This window comes from Chlorocebus sabaeus, chromosome X (genome assembly GCF_047675955.1).
Source record: "Chlorocebus sabaeus isolate Y175 chromosome X, mChlSab1.0.hap1, whole genome shotgun sequence".
NCBI lineage: Eukaryota > Metazoa > Chordata > Mammalia > Primates > Cercopithecidae > Chlorocebus > Chlorocebus sabaeus.
In genome coordinates this window covers 1,438,039-1,453,720 of record NC_132933.1, presented here as the reverse complement: position 1 = coordinate 1,453,720, position 15,682 = coordinate 1,438,039, and the positions used below count along the sequence as shown (strand labels likewise).

The 15,682-nt window shown below is 53.3% G+C and overlaps 1 protein-coding gene across 8 annotated transcripts; it reads right to left on the bottom strand.

Annotated features, from left to right (window-relative positions):
* Window positions 1-429: 429 nt before the first annotated feature.
* Window positions 430-10,668, bottom strand: FAM3A (FAM3 metabolism regulating signaling molecule A). Of its 8 annotated transcripts, XM_073013307.1 has the most exons (11): window positions 10,155-10,667; window positions 8,003-8,152; window positions 7,549-7,662; window positions 7,040-7,137; window positions 6,620-6,643; window positions 2,703-2,826; window positions 2,524-2,582; window positions 2,049-2,099; window positions 1,639-1,723; window positions 1,436-1,562; window positions 430-1,134 (listed from the first exon to the last, which is right to left on the bottom strand). In XM_073013307.1, the coding sequence occupies exons 2-11, from the start codon at window positions 8,083-8,085 to the stop codon at window positions 1,039-1,041; spliced, it is 861 nt and encodes a 286-aa protein (XP_072869408.1). In that variant the 5' UTR covers window positions 8,086-8,152; window positions 10,155-10,667; the 3' UTR covers window positions 430-1,038. The 8 variants fall into 8 exon arrangements, with proteins under 8 accessions (XP_072869408.1, XP_072869409.1, XP_072869410.1 ...); XM_073013308.1 differs by lacking the exon at window positions 2,049-2,099 and having other exon boundaries at window positions 10,155-10,668; XM_073013309.1 differs by lacking the exon at window positions 8,003-8,152 and having other exon boundaries at window positions 10,155-10,666.
* Between the last annotated feature and the right edge of the window lie 5,014 nt (window positions 10,669-15,682).

Below are 15,682 nucleotides of genomic sequence, written 5' to 3'. Positions count from 1 at the left end.
ACACGCGAAAAGCCCAAGTGACTCGACCCCTCAAACCCTGACTTCAAAGGCAGTCAAAGTCTGTGGGCGACACGTGCTCTTGGATGATGATGGGGGTGTGGCGGGGGGGCCTGGGCTGGTGTTAATCCCTGTCCCTGTCCCTACAGGCCTGCACTGGGTCAGAGGGAGTTGTTGAGTTTCCTGCAGCCCCTGAATGTGGAATCATGTCTCCCAGACAAAGCCATGGTGGCACTACCTGGGGCCGCTCTGATCACTGCTTGAGTCACATCTCAGTCACAGCAGGGCCTGTTGGTGGCAGGAGCCCTTGAGACAAAAGGCTGTCTGCTAGGGCTGTGGGAGCAGGTTGGTTAAGACTCTGGAATCTGTCCTCCCACACCCCAGAGGACACCATCACCCCTGACTCCGCACTGACAACAGCATCTGAAGGCATTTCTTCTGTGGGGCCATCACTTTATTAAGGGGTCATCTAGAAGGTGGGCCCCCTGACAAACTGCGGGCGGGACCGTGATCAGGCTCCAGCTGCTTTACCACCCCGGGCCAGCCTGCTCATGAAGCAGCCACCGGGTTTGGCTCACTGGAAGGAATCACATTGGAAACATGTTTAGCCCGCAGTGCAGAGGGTGGTTCCAGAAGGAAGAGGTTCTGGAAGATGTCCCAACCTGCCGGGGGCTGCTCCCACAGTTGCACAGTGAGGGGCGGGCACCCAGGGCTGTTCCAGGACTCAGGATGGGGACGGAGATGGTGTGAAGAATGGAGAAGGACAGGGCTAGATGGGCTGACCGGGGGAACGGTGTTACGAAAAGGAGGCGGGTACCCTGGGCTCCCGTGACAAAGTGTGGCAGAGCTAGCCCCTGCAGCCCCCATATCCTCCACCACCTTGAGACCACATTCTGGTCACTGCCTCAGAGCCCCAATGTGTTGGGGCCACAGAGCACTCCTGCCCAGGCGTGGGGTGTGGGCCTCGGCCTCCGTCTGCCTGGCAGCGCGCGTGCCTCCCTTGGCCTGGCCTCCCTCAGCCTGGTCCTGGCGCTGGCCGTGCTAGCTGGCCGTGCTTCTCCGTGGGATGCAACCTTCCATCTCCAGTGCCTCGGGCCAGCCTTCGTACTTGTTGGTGTGCTTACTGTTCTTCACGTGCTGTGGGGAGGGGAGCAGAAAGTCATGACCTTGGCCCTCAGGGACAGGGGACAGGAGTGGACCAGGGCCCAGGCTTTCAGTCACCTGTGCTGTGCTGGCCAACAGTGCACTCTCAGGGCACTCGGCCCCTCCACCCATCCCAGGGAAACATGGTACCAGCTGCGCTGGCCCACCCCTCATAGCTGGACTGGGGATGGTCCCCTGCTGGGGCATGAGCAGTCGGGGAGCCGCGTGGCATGTAGGCAGAAGGGGCGACGGGCTGCCCTGTGCTGGTGGGGGTGATGCCAAGCACCCACCATACCTGCTCAAAGGGGCTCTTGTTCTGCACACCCTTGGCCCCCACAAACACCCAGCTATCCCGGAAGGCCAGCTCCTTGGCGTTCCTGCTGCCCAGCTCACTGAAGAGCTTTCTGGTCTCTTCATTCATCCTGCAGCATGGGAGGAAGAGGTGTCAGCTGTTGCTGCAGAAGGGCAAGGCTGAGGCTCGCCTCCCCAAGTACTTACTTGGTGGCTGGGTCGTCGTAGGATGCCACGAACACCAGGGTGCCTTCGTGCAGTGGCCGAATAAACTTCAACAGGTCGTTGACATCTGGCGGGGGACAGATGCCACGGAACAGGGGTCATCAGGTACCACTGAGCACCCTCCCACCAGCCCCTGTTCTCCAAACAAGGAAACAGAAGTAGGGCTTGCCCTGGGACATGCCCCGCCAAGGGACAGACTGGCATAGGAAGCTGAGGCATCCCCATGGCCTCCCACAGCCTCTAGAGCAAGCGGGTGATGCCCCTGTCATTTCTGAACCCAAGGAGGTGACTGAGAAGCCCCGAGTACAGACAGAGAGCGAGCAGTGTCTCCGGGGAAGCTGCCCAGGTCATTTTGCTGCAGTCAAAATGCAAGATGCTGCGCTATAACTCACCTCCGGCCCACATGTCAAAGGCCCGGGCCTCGATGAGCTCGCCGCTGACCCCTGTGTCAGGAGGGAGGGCCCTGCTGGGTGAGCCAGGCCAGCCTCAGGGCACGGCAGGCGGGTAGCAACGGGGGGGCAGCCCTTCTGGAAGCTTTCCAACAGTCCCCCAATATTCATTCATTTGTTCAGGCAGCTGCATCCCACCCCAAGCCATGGTACCTCTGTCTGGCATTTGAGGCCCTCTGGGGGCTCCATGAAGCACCCCCGCCCTCCCAGAACCCTCCCCAGTGCTTTATTTTTTGCCATCGTGCCTTTTTGTTCATTGGGTCACTCCTCTGTGGAGCCTTCGGCTTTGCACAGACTCCTTCCTGGGCCTCCCTGGGAGATCCTGAAGGGGAGGGGAAGGGAGGGCAAACACCCAGAGGCCTCCTGGGGAGGGAGCAGGGAAGGAGGGCGGCAGGCCACACTCAGCCAGGGGCCTCACCGTTCACCAGGGCGATGTTCAGCCCACGGCCCACGTTGTCCTTGACGCTGCTCATCAGCCTAGTTAGGGGCGGGGGATGGGGAGATCCCACATGGGCACATCTGCTCCACTCTCCCTTGCAGACCCGGCCCTGGATCCCCCACTCCCTCCCTGATCCCCATTCACCCCAGGGAGCTCACATCTTATCCTCAAGGCAGATCTTGGGCCCAATGACGTTGGCGGCCCCGCTGACCACACGGAAGGCCAGGTGCTCCTCAGGACATGGCTGGGGCAGGCCGCACTTGTACTTCCTGGCCCGTGGCGCTGGGCAGGGATAGCAGGTGTTACCCATGGGCCTGGCCCTGAGGTCACCTGAGGTCTGAAGGGGAGGTCAGGACCAGCACACATGGTAGAACAAGTGACCACAGAGCAGGGAACAAATAGGGGGATGTGGCTCAGGCCAAGGCTGAGGACACTTCCATACTCTATGTCCTACTGGTGAGGCCACAGGGACCCAAGACAGAAGGATTTTCTGTTACTGGTGGGAGAAAAGAAAGGATGCTGAGGGCTGGCCTGGGCCACTGCACAGCCAGGAACAAAGCAGGGGTGAAGTAAGTCAGGCTGGGGACCTAGCTGCATGGATGAGGCCAACCAGAGCAAAGGCAGTGTGGCAGGGGCAGTGTGGCAGGGGTGCAGCCTGTCTCCCGATTTTGATGGGGGTTGGTTGGGAGGACTGCAGCAGGATGGCTTCCCTTATGGGTTGAATTCTGTCCTCTCAAGATATGTTGAAGTTCTAATCTCCGGTACTTCAAAATGGGATGTTTGCAAATAGGGCTTTTGCAGAGAAATGAATTCAGATGGGGTCATATTGGAGTAGGTGGGGCCTTAATGCAACATGACTGATGTCCTCATAAGAACGGAAGTGATGAGGCCGGGCACGGTGGCTCAAGCCTGTAATCCCAGCACTTTGGGAGGCTGAGACGGGTGGATCACAAGGTCAGGAGATCGAGACCATCCTGACTAACCCAGTGAAACCCCGTCTCTACTAAAAAATACAAAAAACTAGCCGGGCGCGGTGGCGAGCGCCTGTAGTCCCAGCTACTCGGGAGGCTGAGACAGGAGAATGGCGTGAACCCAGGAGGCGGAGCTTGCAGTGAGCTGAGATCTGGCCACTGCACTCCAGCCTGGGCGACAGAGCGAGACTCCGCCTCAAAAAAAAAAAAAAAAAAAAAAAAAGAACGGAAGTGACAAAGACACACAGAGGGAAGACAGCCATGGGACACTGGAGGAAGAGACAGGAGTGATACAGCCAGAGGCCAAGGTATGCCTGGGGCCACTGGAACCTGGGGAGGTCAGAAGGACCCTCCTATAGAACTTTCAGAGTAAGTGCCGCCCTAGTGACACCTTGATTTCAGACTTCTGGTTTTCAGAATGGGGAGAGAATCCATTTCTGTTGTTTAAGCCACCCAGTTGAAATGGCAGTTCCAGGAAATGGAAACAGGTTTTGGCACCAGGAAGTGTCATGCTTAGGTAACAAATACCTAAAAATGTGGAAATGGCTTTGGAACTAGGTAGTCAGTAGAGGCCTGTCTTAGTCCATTTGCTGTGGCCATAACAGAATACCACAGACTGGGTAATTTATAAAGACAACAGATTCATTTGGCTCATGATTCTGGAGGCTGGGAAGTCCAAAAGCATGGCGCTGGCATCTGGTAAGGGTCATCCTGTGGCAGAAAAGTGGAAGGCAGAAGCAAGCGTATGAGACACAGAAAAAAAGGGGGCTGAACTTCAAGGTAATTAACTTACCCATAATAATGGCATTCATCCATTCATGAGGGCAGAGCCCTCATGACCTAACTACCTCAAAAAGGTCCTGCTCTCAAGACCAACGCATTGATACATTTCTTTTTTTTTTGAGACGGAGTCTTGCTCTGTCGCCCAGGCTGGAGTGCAGTGGCCGGATCTCAGCTTACTGCAAGCTCCGCCTCCCGGGTTTACGCCATTCTCCTGCCTCAGCCTCCCGAGTAGCTGGGACTACAGGTGCCCGCCACCTCACCCAGCTAGTTTTTTTGTATTTTTTAGTAGAGACGGGGTTTCACCGTGTTAGCCAGGATGACATTGACACATTTCAACATGAGTTTTGGAGACAACATTTAAACCACATCAAGGCTGTAGAAGTTTGAGGTACATGTTAGAAAAGGTCTGGATTGCCTTTAAGAGACTGTTGGTAGGAGTATGGATATTAAAGGTAATTCTGGTGAGAGGAGGGGAGAGCAATAGACACAGCCTCTGTGGTCTTAGAGAATACAAACATCATCATGAACAAAACGTTGCTAGAAACATGAATGTTAAAGATGCTTTTGGGTTGGGTGTGGTGATTCACGCATGTGATCCCAGCACCTTGGGAGGCCAAGGCAGGAGCATCACTTGAGGCCAGGTGATCAAGACCAGCCTGGGCAACATAGTGAGACCCCATCTCTACAAAAAATACAAAATAAGCTAGCTGTGGTGGTGCATGCCTGTAATCCCAGCTACTCAGGAGGCTGAGGCAGGAGAATCACTTGAGCTATGATTGCACCACTGCCCTCCAGTCTGGGTGAGAGAGCAAGACCCTGTCTCAAAACATTCAAAAAATAAATAATAAAAAATAAAACATTAGCTGTGTGTGGTAGCACATGCCTGTAGTCGCAGCTACTTGGGAGACTGAGGTGAGAGGGTCGCTTGAGCCCAGGAGTTTGAGGTTACAGTGCACTGGGATGATATCACTGCACTCCAGCCTGGGCAACAGAGCGAGACCTCTGTCTCTACAAAAAAAGAAAAAGAAAAAAAAAGGTGCTTTTGGTTAAGCCTCAGAGGAAAATGAGGGACATGTTTTTCAGTTATTGGGCACTGGAGGAAAGCTGATCCTTGTTATAAAGGAACTTGGCCCAGGCGTGATGGCTCACACCTATAATCCCAGCACTTTGGGAGGCTGAGGTGGGAGGATCACTTGAGGTCAGGAGTTTGAGACCAGCCTGACCAACATGGTGAAACCTCATCTCTACTAAATAGGAAAATTAGTTGGGTGTGGTGGCAGGTGCCTGTAATCCCAGCTAATCAGGAGGCTGAGGTGGGAGAACAGCTTGAACCCGGGAGGCAGAGGTTGCAGTGAGCCAAGATTCCTCTATTGCACTCCAGCCTGGGTGACAGAGCAAGACTCCGTCTCAAAAAAAAAAAGACCTTGGTTGAATGTGTTCTAGTGTTTTGTGGAAAGGAGGATGTGTAAGTGCTGAGTACTGAACTTGGATATTCAGCTGAGGAGATTTCCAAGCAAAGTGTTGAGAGCATAGCCTGACTTCTCCTTGCTGCTTATAGTAAAATGTAAGAGGAGAGACATGAGGAAGAAACTGTTGAGCACAAAGGAGCAAGAAAGCAAAGATGTGGAAAATTCTCGGCCTAATCATGTTACAAAAACTGCAAAAGTGTCCCCTGGAGAGAAGAGCAAGACTGTTCAAGCGTTTGTCCCAGAGCTGAGGTATGTGACTTGTGGGTCCACTCAACCCTTTCAGCAGAAATCTGCAATGAAGATGGGGTTATCTAGGAAGCGTCTGTAGGAAAACTCTGGCTTTATAGCTTGGACCCCTATAACTTGCACAAGAGACCAACAAGGCTCTTGAGAATCGTATACCAGCAGAAACACTGCTGACCTGGAGTGAAGGGGGCGGAGATGAGATGAAGGGACGGAAGGGTGGTCCCGAGGGTGGGGCTGTCTCCTGTTTCAGAGCATGGGGTCATTCCAGCAGGCCCAGAAAAAAGAATCTCAGGTCACAGAGGATTCCTGATTCCCCTCAGGCCTTGAAACCAAATGAATTTTGCCCTGCTGGGCTTTGGGCCTGCTTGGGACTGGTGACCTCTTTCTTCCTTCCAAGTTGCCCTTTTGCAAGTGGGAGTACCTATCCTAGGCCGGCGCACTCTCACGCTCAGGCAGGAAGTCACTCGGTTTCTAGGTTTCCAGTGGTGAGCAGCCCCGTGGACCGCGATAGCTGGTTTTGGGAGGAATAAATGGAAAACAGAAGCCCTACAGGACTGGGAGCAGGCAGGGGCATCACAAAGGGAAGGGAGGTGACAGGGGCCTTACCTGCAGTCACCGAGCTCTCTGGACCTGTGGATACAGAGTGGTTTCTGTTAGTGTGGAGCCTCCCAGGGCCTGCAGCAGGGCAGCCTGGCCCTCCTTACACTGTGAAGTGTAGACACAGGCAGTCAGGCTCAGGGGCTGGGGGCTAAGCCAGGCTGACCTTGGCATGCTTCCCGCTCAAGTGTAAGTCATGTTCAGATGAAAAACTCCCTACTCCAGGAACAGGGGGAAACGGATTAGAAAAAGTACTTAGATGACCTGGCCGGGCATAGTGGCTCATGCCTGTAGCACTTTTGGAGGCCGAGGCGGGTAGATTGCTTGAGCCCAGGAGTTTGAGACCAGCCTGGGCAACATGGTGAAAACCCATCTCTACTAAAAACACAATAATAATAATAATAATTAGCCGGGTTTGGTGGTGCGCACCTGTAGTCTCAGCTACTCGGGAGGCTGAGGCACTAGAATCGCTTGAACCCAGGAAGTAGAGGTTGCAGTGAACTGAGATCGCACCACTGCACTCCAGCCTGGGAGACAAAGTGAGACACTGTCTCAATCAAACAAATAAAAAAGTACTTAGGTGACCTATTACCAGTCAACAAGGTGCAGAGTCCCCTCTCCATCTCAGAGCCTACAGGGAGCAACCCGGGCATCACTCCCCATGTTCAGTGGAAGCTCCCTGCCCCTTACTCTGGCCCTACTGACTCCAGTTGGGCACAGAATTCTAGTGATCGGGTATTGGCTTTCCTAGATGAAGCAACTGGGTGGTGGGGGAGGCTGTGCCTGATGTCAGGAGACAGACTGGGGACAGCCAAAGGTAGCCTGCCAGGGAGGAGATAGAAAACCCAAGTCAACCCCCAACCCCAAGCCTCAACCACACGCCCATGTGGCCACCTTGGTGGCCTCCAGAGAAGGATGAGGCGGGGTCCCACACTCACTGGTGAAAAGTTGCTGGATTCGAGGAAAGCCACTGCCAGGCCCGCCCAGGAGGATGCTGACCACGATCCATGTGAGACCCACACTGACAACTAGGGCCACAATGCGGAGAGGGCCTGCAGGCAGGACAGACGCGGGGTGGGGTCACCTCAGATACCAGCGAACCCCAGAATGACCCCATAGCCTTGCATGACTGGATCTCCCCTGCCACTTGGGAAGAAGTGGCTGGAAGACAAAGAGGTGGAGAGCTGTTGCCTTCCACCAGGCCTGAGAGGGAGACTTGAGCTCCCTGGCAGGTGGAAAGAGGAAACTGAGTTCAAATCCTAAGGCTGCTGGGTTTGGTTCTCCCTGGCGGGTCTGAGAGGGGACTCTCTGCTCGAGAAGGGCTCCATCCCTCTTTCCAAGAACCCCCTCAACTTCCTGCCTCTGAAACCACCAATATATTTGGGTACCCACCTGCCCCTCCTTTCCTCCTGTTCTGAGGGAGAAGGGTCCCTACTCCCTTTTAAGACCAGTCCCAGCCAGGCGCAGTGGCTCATGCCTGTAATCCCAGCACTTTGGGAGGCCGAGGTGGGTAGATCACGAGGTCAGGTGTTCGAGACCAGCCTGAAAAACATGGTGAAACCCCGCCTCTACTGAAAATACAAAAATTAGCCGGGCATGGTGGCGCGCGCCTGTAATTGCAGCTACTCAGGAGGCTGAGGCAGGAGAATCGCTTGAACCTGGGTGGCAGAGGTTAAAGTGAGCCAAGATCATGCCACTGCACTCCAGCCTGATGACAGAGCAAGACTGTCTCAAAAAAAAAAAAAAAAAAAAAGTTCTGTCATCTGCTGGGACCTGGAATGCAAGCTCCCCAGCCTTCTCTGATTTCTTGTAATAGTGATCACTCTCTCTAGCTCGCTCTTTCTCCTGTATTTTCAACATTTCCAATGTTAAGAAAGCAAAGCAAACACTCTTCTTCAAAACCACATCCCCATCCTCTTTCCCTTAACCTTTCTTTTCCCTGTCAACCCCCTCAAAAGTCATCTATACTCATTCCATCATCTCACCTCCTACTCCCTCCCACCCTACTCCAGTCTGGTCTGGCTTCCACCACCCCACCAAATCAGCTTGTTGCCAAGGCCGCTGATGACCTTTGTGGTGTCACCACCCCTGGTCACCTGTCAGCCCCCATCTTCCTTGACCTCTCAGTGGGCTGCCCATGTCCTCCTCACAGAAGCACTCACTTCTCTGCTGGCTTTCAGGACAGCACACTTTCCTGACCCGATCTCTCCGGACACTCCTCATTCTCCTTAGTTAGATCGTCTCCTCTACCCTCCCCTTAAAAGCTGGACTTTCCCAGGCTTCCATCTCAGGCTGCCTTCTGCTCCCTACCTGTAGTGTCTTTTTTTAAAAAATTTTTTGAGATGGAGTCTTGCTCTTGTCCCCCAGGCTGGAATGCAATGGCACAATCTCGGCTCACTGCAACTTTCGCCTCCTGGGTTCAAGCGATTCTCCTGCCTCAGCCTCACGAGCAGCTGGGATTACAGGCACCCGCCAACACGCCTGGCTAATTTTTGTATTTTTAGTAAGAGATGGGGTTTCACCATGTTGGCCAGACTGGTCTTGAACTCTTAACCTCAGGTGATCCACCCGCTTTGGCCTCCCAAAGTGTTGAGATAACAGGCGTAAGCCACTGCGCCCAGCTGTCTTTTTATTTTTATTTTTTTGAGACGGAGTCTCGCTGTGTCGCCCAGGCTGGAGTGTGCAGTGGCACAATCTCGGCTCACTCAACCTCAGCCTCCCGGGTAGCTGGGATTACAAGCACCCACCACCACGCCCCGCTAATTTTTTTGTATTTTTTAAGTAGAGATGGGGATTCACCATGTTGGCCAGGCTGGTCTCAAACTCCTGACTTCAAGTGATCTGCCCGCCTCGGCCTCCCAAACTGCTGGGATTACAGGTGTGAGTCACCGCGCCCAGCCTGTAGTGTCTTTTTAGATGATGTCATCTATTCCCAGCTCTTTAATTAACCACCATGTGTCAATGACTTCCTATTTTCTAGTTCCAGCTGTGGCCTCTCTTGAAACCACTCCCTGCCAGCTGGTTCCTCACTGGCCAGCTCCACTTGGATATGTCCACAAAGTTACCACCTTAGCAAGTCTGAAGTTCAATTCCTGAGTTCTTTCCACTCTCCACCCCGCCCCAACCTATCCCTCCCCAAGGATCTTCATCTTAGTTGTTCAGGTGACATTAGGGCTGTCATCGCGTTCATGTCGAAGCCCACAGCCACTTTTGTCACTTCCCCTCTAAGATCACGCCTCTCCACCTGGACTCCCCACCTCCTCTCTCTCACCACTCATTTTTCCAAAAAGCAGCTGGTCTACTACCTGCGTTGGGAGATACTGACTATACTAATCCTCCTGTCATAGCTCGGGGAGCTGATGTCCTCAGAGGTGAAAGTATTTGCTTAAGGTCAAGGAATGAGTGTTTGTACAGAGTCCTCCGAAATTTCCAAAACCAAACCCAGTGGTCCACCCGCGCCTCTCCAGACACAGATGTCGGGACGCTGGGCCTCCATCCAGGTGCCCTTTTCAACTCCCTCCAGTTCGCTGCGGAAGCCACCCACCTGCCAACCTCATGTCCACTCTCCTCCTGCTGGGTTGGGACCGCTGGCAAGTGCACTGTTTGTGGGGAAAGCGGAAGAACGGGTTTGGGTGGGGGTCAGGGACAAGCCTGTGCAGGACCCCTGCTGGGGGCGGGCGCGATCGGTGCTACGACCTGTTTGTCCAGCCGCCCGGCCAGGCAGGGCTCCTCGGAAACGCGCAGAGAAACCCTGCCTGGCCAGGAGGGGCCTCAGGAACCCGTTGGCTCACGATCTTGCCCACAGGAGCCTCCGGGGCTGGGACGTAGATGTGGTTCTCCTGGGCTCGGGCCGTTCCTCCAAGCCTGGGGACTGGCGACGCGGGCCGGGCCGGAGACTTGTCTGGCCGTGGGGAGACGTGGGCTCGGTCAGGAAGGCTCCCTGCCGGGCCCGCTGACCCGCTCCGCCCGGCAAGAGGAGGCAAGGTCGCTGCGCAGGGAGGCCAGACAGGCCCGGCAATGGCGGCCAAGGGCGGGGCCACAGGCCGTCGGCCCCGCCCCCGGCAGCAGCCGCGCCGTCTGGCTCCACGCAGGCCCCGCCTCCAGACCCGCCTCTACCGCTCGCGCTGGCCGCCTGATGGGAGGGGCCTGAACCTGCCCCGTCCCTGGATCCCTCGTCGGCCCCGCCTCCGCAGTACGTTCAGGCTGAACCCACCGCCCGCGGAGTGGGAGGGGCCGCGTCGGTCCCGCCCCGGAAGCCTCCCCTCGGCCCTTTCTCGGATGGGAGAACCCTGCCTACCTAGGCTTGGAGGGCTGGGGCTGCGCTTGCGCCCTGAGGTCAGATTTCTGAGGCGTGGGAAGACGCAGATGGATCTGGGGCGGAATTAGAACCTGTTCCAAAGTTGATCCATGCGCCTTGTAAGGGCAGGAGAGGCAGAGAGGCGCAGATAGGGAAGACCGCAGGATCCAGCGTGAACCTCTGGCTGCCTTTCCTTAGAGTCTGTTTTCTGTCCAGAAGCACGTTCTTGCTGTCTCTGGTATCACTTTTATAGTGGGACGGGGCGCCTCAAACTATTTCGACATCCTTGAAAACTCTTGCCTGATCTCTAACACCCTCCCCCTCAGAGCTGCTCAAGCTGTTGTTTACGCCACACCCCACCCTAAAAGCAGAGGAGAATAAAACTTTCGGGGGGCAGTGGAGGGGGGAGTTTAGCGCTATAACCCGAGGCTTTCACAGCAAACCAGAATTTATTTTGAGGCCTCTCAGGGTCAGCTTTCAAGTCACGTGACTTTCGTGGCCTACACAACTCTTTTCACTTGAAAACAAGTGTGACGTCGTGAATTCCCTAACAATAGGAAAAAAAGAAGGCTCTAGAAAGAGCGGTGCTTGGCTTTCCCTGCGGCTCCAAGCGGTGCCGGCACCCAGCGGACTGTGTGGACCTGGGGTGGTCTCCAGCCGCAGGCAGACACGGCCCTTCGGCTTTTCTCCAGTCACTTCAATTCTGCCTGACTGCCTGGCTCTCTCCCCTCCTCGCCTGCCCGCACGCTGTCCCCACCCCTGCCCGGGCTCCCTCTGCCCATCAGAACCCGGGTCAAGCTCCCGTCCCTTCTGCCCTGCCGGCTGCCCCAACTGTGCCCTGACCGCCTACTGCGCTGGCATGGCCGGGGCCACCCTGGCAGCTGATCCGTCTGGAGGGCAGCAGCAGGGCCGAATGAGAACCACGGAAACCTCCCTGCCCTTTGACCCAACTTACGGGAATCTCCTACCCTCAGGGAAACAACGCAAAATATAGAGAAAGTTTATAGAGCCGGGCATGGGAGAGCCCTGGTTAGAATCCAGCAGTTCCTATACTGGAGTACGCAACAGGGTCAATGTTTACGTGTTGCTCAGAACAGGCAATTATGAAAGGTTGCTTTAATGAGTCCCCCTGAGCATTGGGAAGAATCACTTGAACCTGGGAGACAGGGCAGGGGTCACAGTGAGCCAAGATCACGCCACTGCACTCCAGCCTGGACAACAGAGTGAGACTCTGTCTCAGAAAAAAAAAAAGAAAGAAAAGAAAAGAAATATCTATTGACAGAATTTTTAAAATAATATTTCTTTAAGCTGGGCGCGGTGGCTCAAGCCTGTAATCCCAGCACTTTGGGAGGCGGATCACGAGGTCAGGAGATCGAGACCATCCTGACTAACACGGTGAAACCCCGTATCTACTAAAAAATACAAAAAAAACTAGCCGGGCAAGGTGGCGGGCGCCTGTAGTCCCAGCTACTTGGGAGGCTGAGGCAGGAGAGTGGCGTAAATCCGGGAGGCGGAGCTTGCAGTGAGGGAAAAAAAAAAAAAAGTAATACACGGCCGGGTGTGGTGGCACACGCCTGTAATCCCAGCACTTTGGAAGGCCCAGGCGGGAGTATCACTTGAGCCCAGGAGTTCGAGACCAGCCTGGACTACACAGGAAAACCTTATCGCTACCAAAAATACAAAAATTAGCAGCATGTGGTGGTGCACACCTGTGGTCCCAGATATTTGGGAGGCTGATTTGGGAGGATCACTTGAGGCCAGCAGGTCAAGGCTGCAGTGAGCAACGATCACACCACTGCACTCCAGCCTGGGCGGCAGAGCAAGGCCCTGTCTCAAAAAAATAAAATAGGGGCTGGGCGTGGTGGCTCACACCTGTAATCTCAGCACTTTGGGAGGCTGAGGCAGGTGAATCACCTGAGGTCAGGAGTTCAGGACCAGCCTGGCCAACATGGTGAAACCTTGTCTCTACTAAAAATACAAAAATTAGCTGGGCATGGTAGTACACGCCTGTAATACCAGATACTTTGGAGGCTGAGGCAGGAGAATCACTTTAACCTGGGAGGCGGAGGTTGCAGTGAGCCGAGATTGCACCACTGCACTGCAGCCTGGGTGACAGAGCGAGACTCTATCTCTAAATTAATACATAAATAAGGCTGGGTGCGGTGGCTCACGCCTGTAATCCCAGCACTTTGGGAGGCCGGGAGGCCAAGAGGCCAAGGCAGTCGGATCACGAGGTCAGGAGTTTGAGACCAGCCTGGCCAAGAGACCAGCCTGGCCAATATGGTGAAACCCCGTCTCTAATAAAAATACAAAAATTAGCTGGGCACGGTGGCGGGCACCTGTAATCTCAGCTACTCAGGAGGCTGAGGCAGGAGAATTGCTTGAACCCGGGAGGTGGAGGTTGCAGTGAGCTGAAGATAGCGCCATTGCACTCCAGCCTGGGTGATAGAGCGAGACTCCAACTCAAATAAATAAATAAATAAATAAATAAATAAATAAATAAATAAAATCCAACCCCAGCAAGCTATTCATTCAAGGTTCCTTCAGTGGGGTGTATCTGGCAAGAAAATTCCTTCAAGTATGCTGATAAATTTGGCTCTTTGAATGATGCTTCCTTGGGCTAGGAAATCCAGCATTAGGCAAACTGCCATACCAAGTTGGGCAAAACCTAGTTATAACAGCAAATTCTCAGGACTTATTCCCTTGTGCCCAGCTAGACCCACCCAAAGGCAGGAATCATAGTAAAGGTTAAAAAAAGCATCTCCGGCCGGGCATGGTGGCTCACGCCTGTAATCCCAGCACTTTGGGAGGCTGAGGCAGGTGGATCACCTGAGGTCAGGGGTTCGAGACCAGCCTGGCCAACATGGTGAAACCCTGTCTCTACTAAAAATACAAAAATTAGCCAGGTGTGGTGGCGGGCGCCTGTAATCTCAGCTACTGGGGAGGCTGAGGCAGGACAATTGCTTGAACCCAGGAGGTGGAGGTTGTGGCAAGCTGAGATCACGCCATTGCACTCTAGCCTGGGCAATAAGGGCGAGACTCCATCTCAAAAAAATAAAAAAAGCAGCTCCATTAGGAAGACTAAAATGATGGTGTGCTAACTTGAACAGTTAGGTTGTAAAAGAAAGGACTTGAAAGCTCCTTTTCTGATGTCCTTCAAGACATGGGTTCCATTTATATGCACCTTGTTCTTTCCTCAGATCTGTAACTTCAGCCTAGAATTGAGCAAAAACATGGCTTCCTTGTCCTCAAGTCATTCTTGGGCTTCAGAGAGAAGGTGCTGGACCTTTAAATCAACAAGCAGGTTACTGGTACCTTTGCCCTGAGAATACGCTGGTGGTGCTTGTGGCTGCAGCATTTACCCCAAGATAACTTTGCTATGAAATATCTCGCTTTTATTATTTTTGCATCGTTCTAGTATATCGACTTTGGAAATAAAAGACATCATTCTATTTATAGCATTCCGTTTTTAGTGTTGGCATTTCCATTGACAAAAAAAAGTAATTCTTGATTGCTGAAAATGTCAAATCGTAGAAAATGTAGCATTCCTATGCATTTCGTTAACATTGTTCTCCAACAGTTGTTAGCTGAAGATTCATCTGATGAATCAGATTTTTCCAAAATAGATGATTCTGATGTTAGTTCTGTTTAGAAATAACTCCAAGTACAATTTTTATATATTAGTTTCACATTGAAAATCAGTCAGATTTGCTTCAACCTCAAAGAGTGTGTTTATGTAAAAATAAATGAGCACTGGCAGCCTCCGCCTCCCAGGTTCAAGCAATTCTCCTGCCTCAGCCTCCCCAGTAGCTGAAATTACAGGCGCCCGCCACCACACCTGGCTAATTTTTGTATTTTTAGCAGAGATGAGGTTTCACCATGTTGGCCAGGCTGGTCTCGAACCCCTGACCTCAGGTGATCCACCTGCCTCAGCCTCCCAAAGTGCTGGGATTATAGGCGTGAGCCACGGCACCCAGCTGGCTTTTCAATGGTATATGGGAATGAGCTGCTTGATCAGCTGGATAAATGTACTGTCAGCCTCAGGACTGCCTGCATTCACCCTAGGAGGCAATCAAACCCCATATAATGGGTCATGAGATGCTGGAACATCACTGTATTGCTGGCTTTGGAGAAAGATGGATTTTTTTTTTTTTTTTTTTTTTTTTTTTTTTTTTTTGAGACAGAGTTTCACTCTGTCGCCCAGACTGGAGTGCAATAGTGTGATCTCGGCTCACCGCAACCTCTGCTTCCCGGGTCCAAGTCATTCTCCTGCCTCAGCCTCCAGAATAGCTGGGATTACAGGCATGCGCCACCATGCCCGGCAAATTTTGTATTTTTAGTAGAGATGGGGTTTCTCCATGTTGGTCAGGCTGGTCTCGAAGCCCCAACCTCAGGTGATCCGCCTGCCTTAGCCTCCCAAAGTGTCAGGATTACAGGCGTGAGCCACTACACCCAGCCAGCATTTTTTTTTTTTTTTCCGAGACAGAGCCTTCTCTGTCACCCAGGCTGAAGTGCAGTGACACAATCTCGGCTCACTGCAACCTTAGCCTCCTGGGTTGAAGTGATTCTCCTGCCTCAGCCTCCCGAGTAGCTGGGATTACAGGCACCTGCCACTAAGGAAGGAGACCACTACTACTCCTGCTGCCCTCCTCCCCTGACCTTGCCTAGTTCACAAGACAGGAGGAAAGAGAGAAAGAAACAAAAGTAAGATAAATAGCCAGACAACCTTGGCACCACCACCCGGCCCTAGGAGTTAAAAAAAAGTAATAATAATA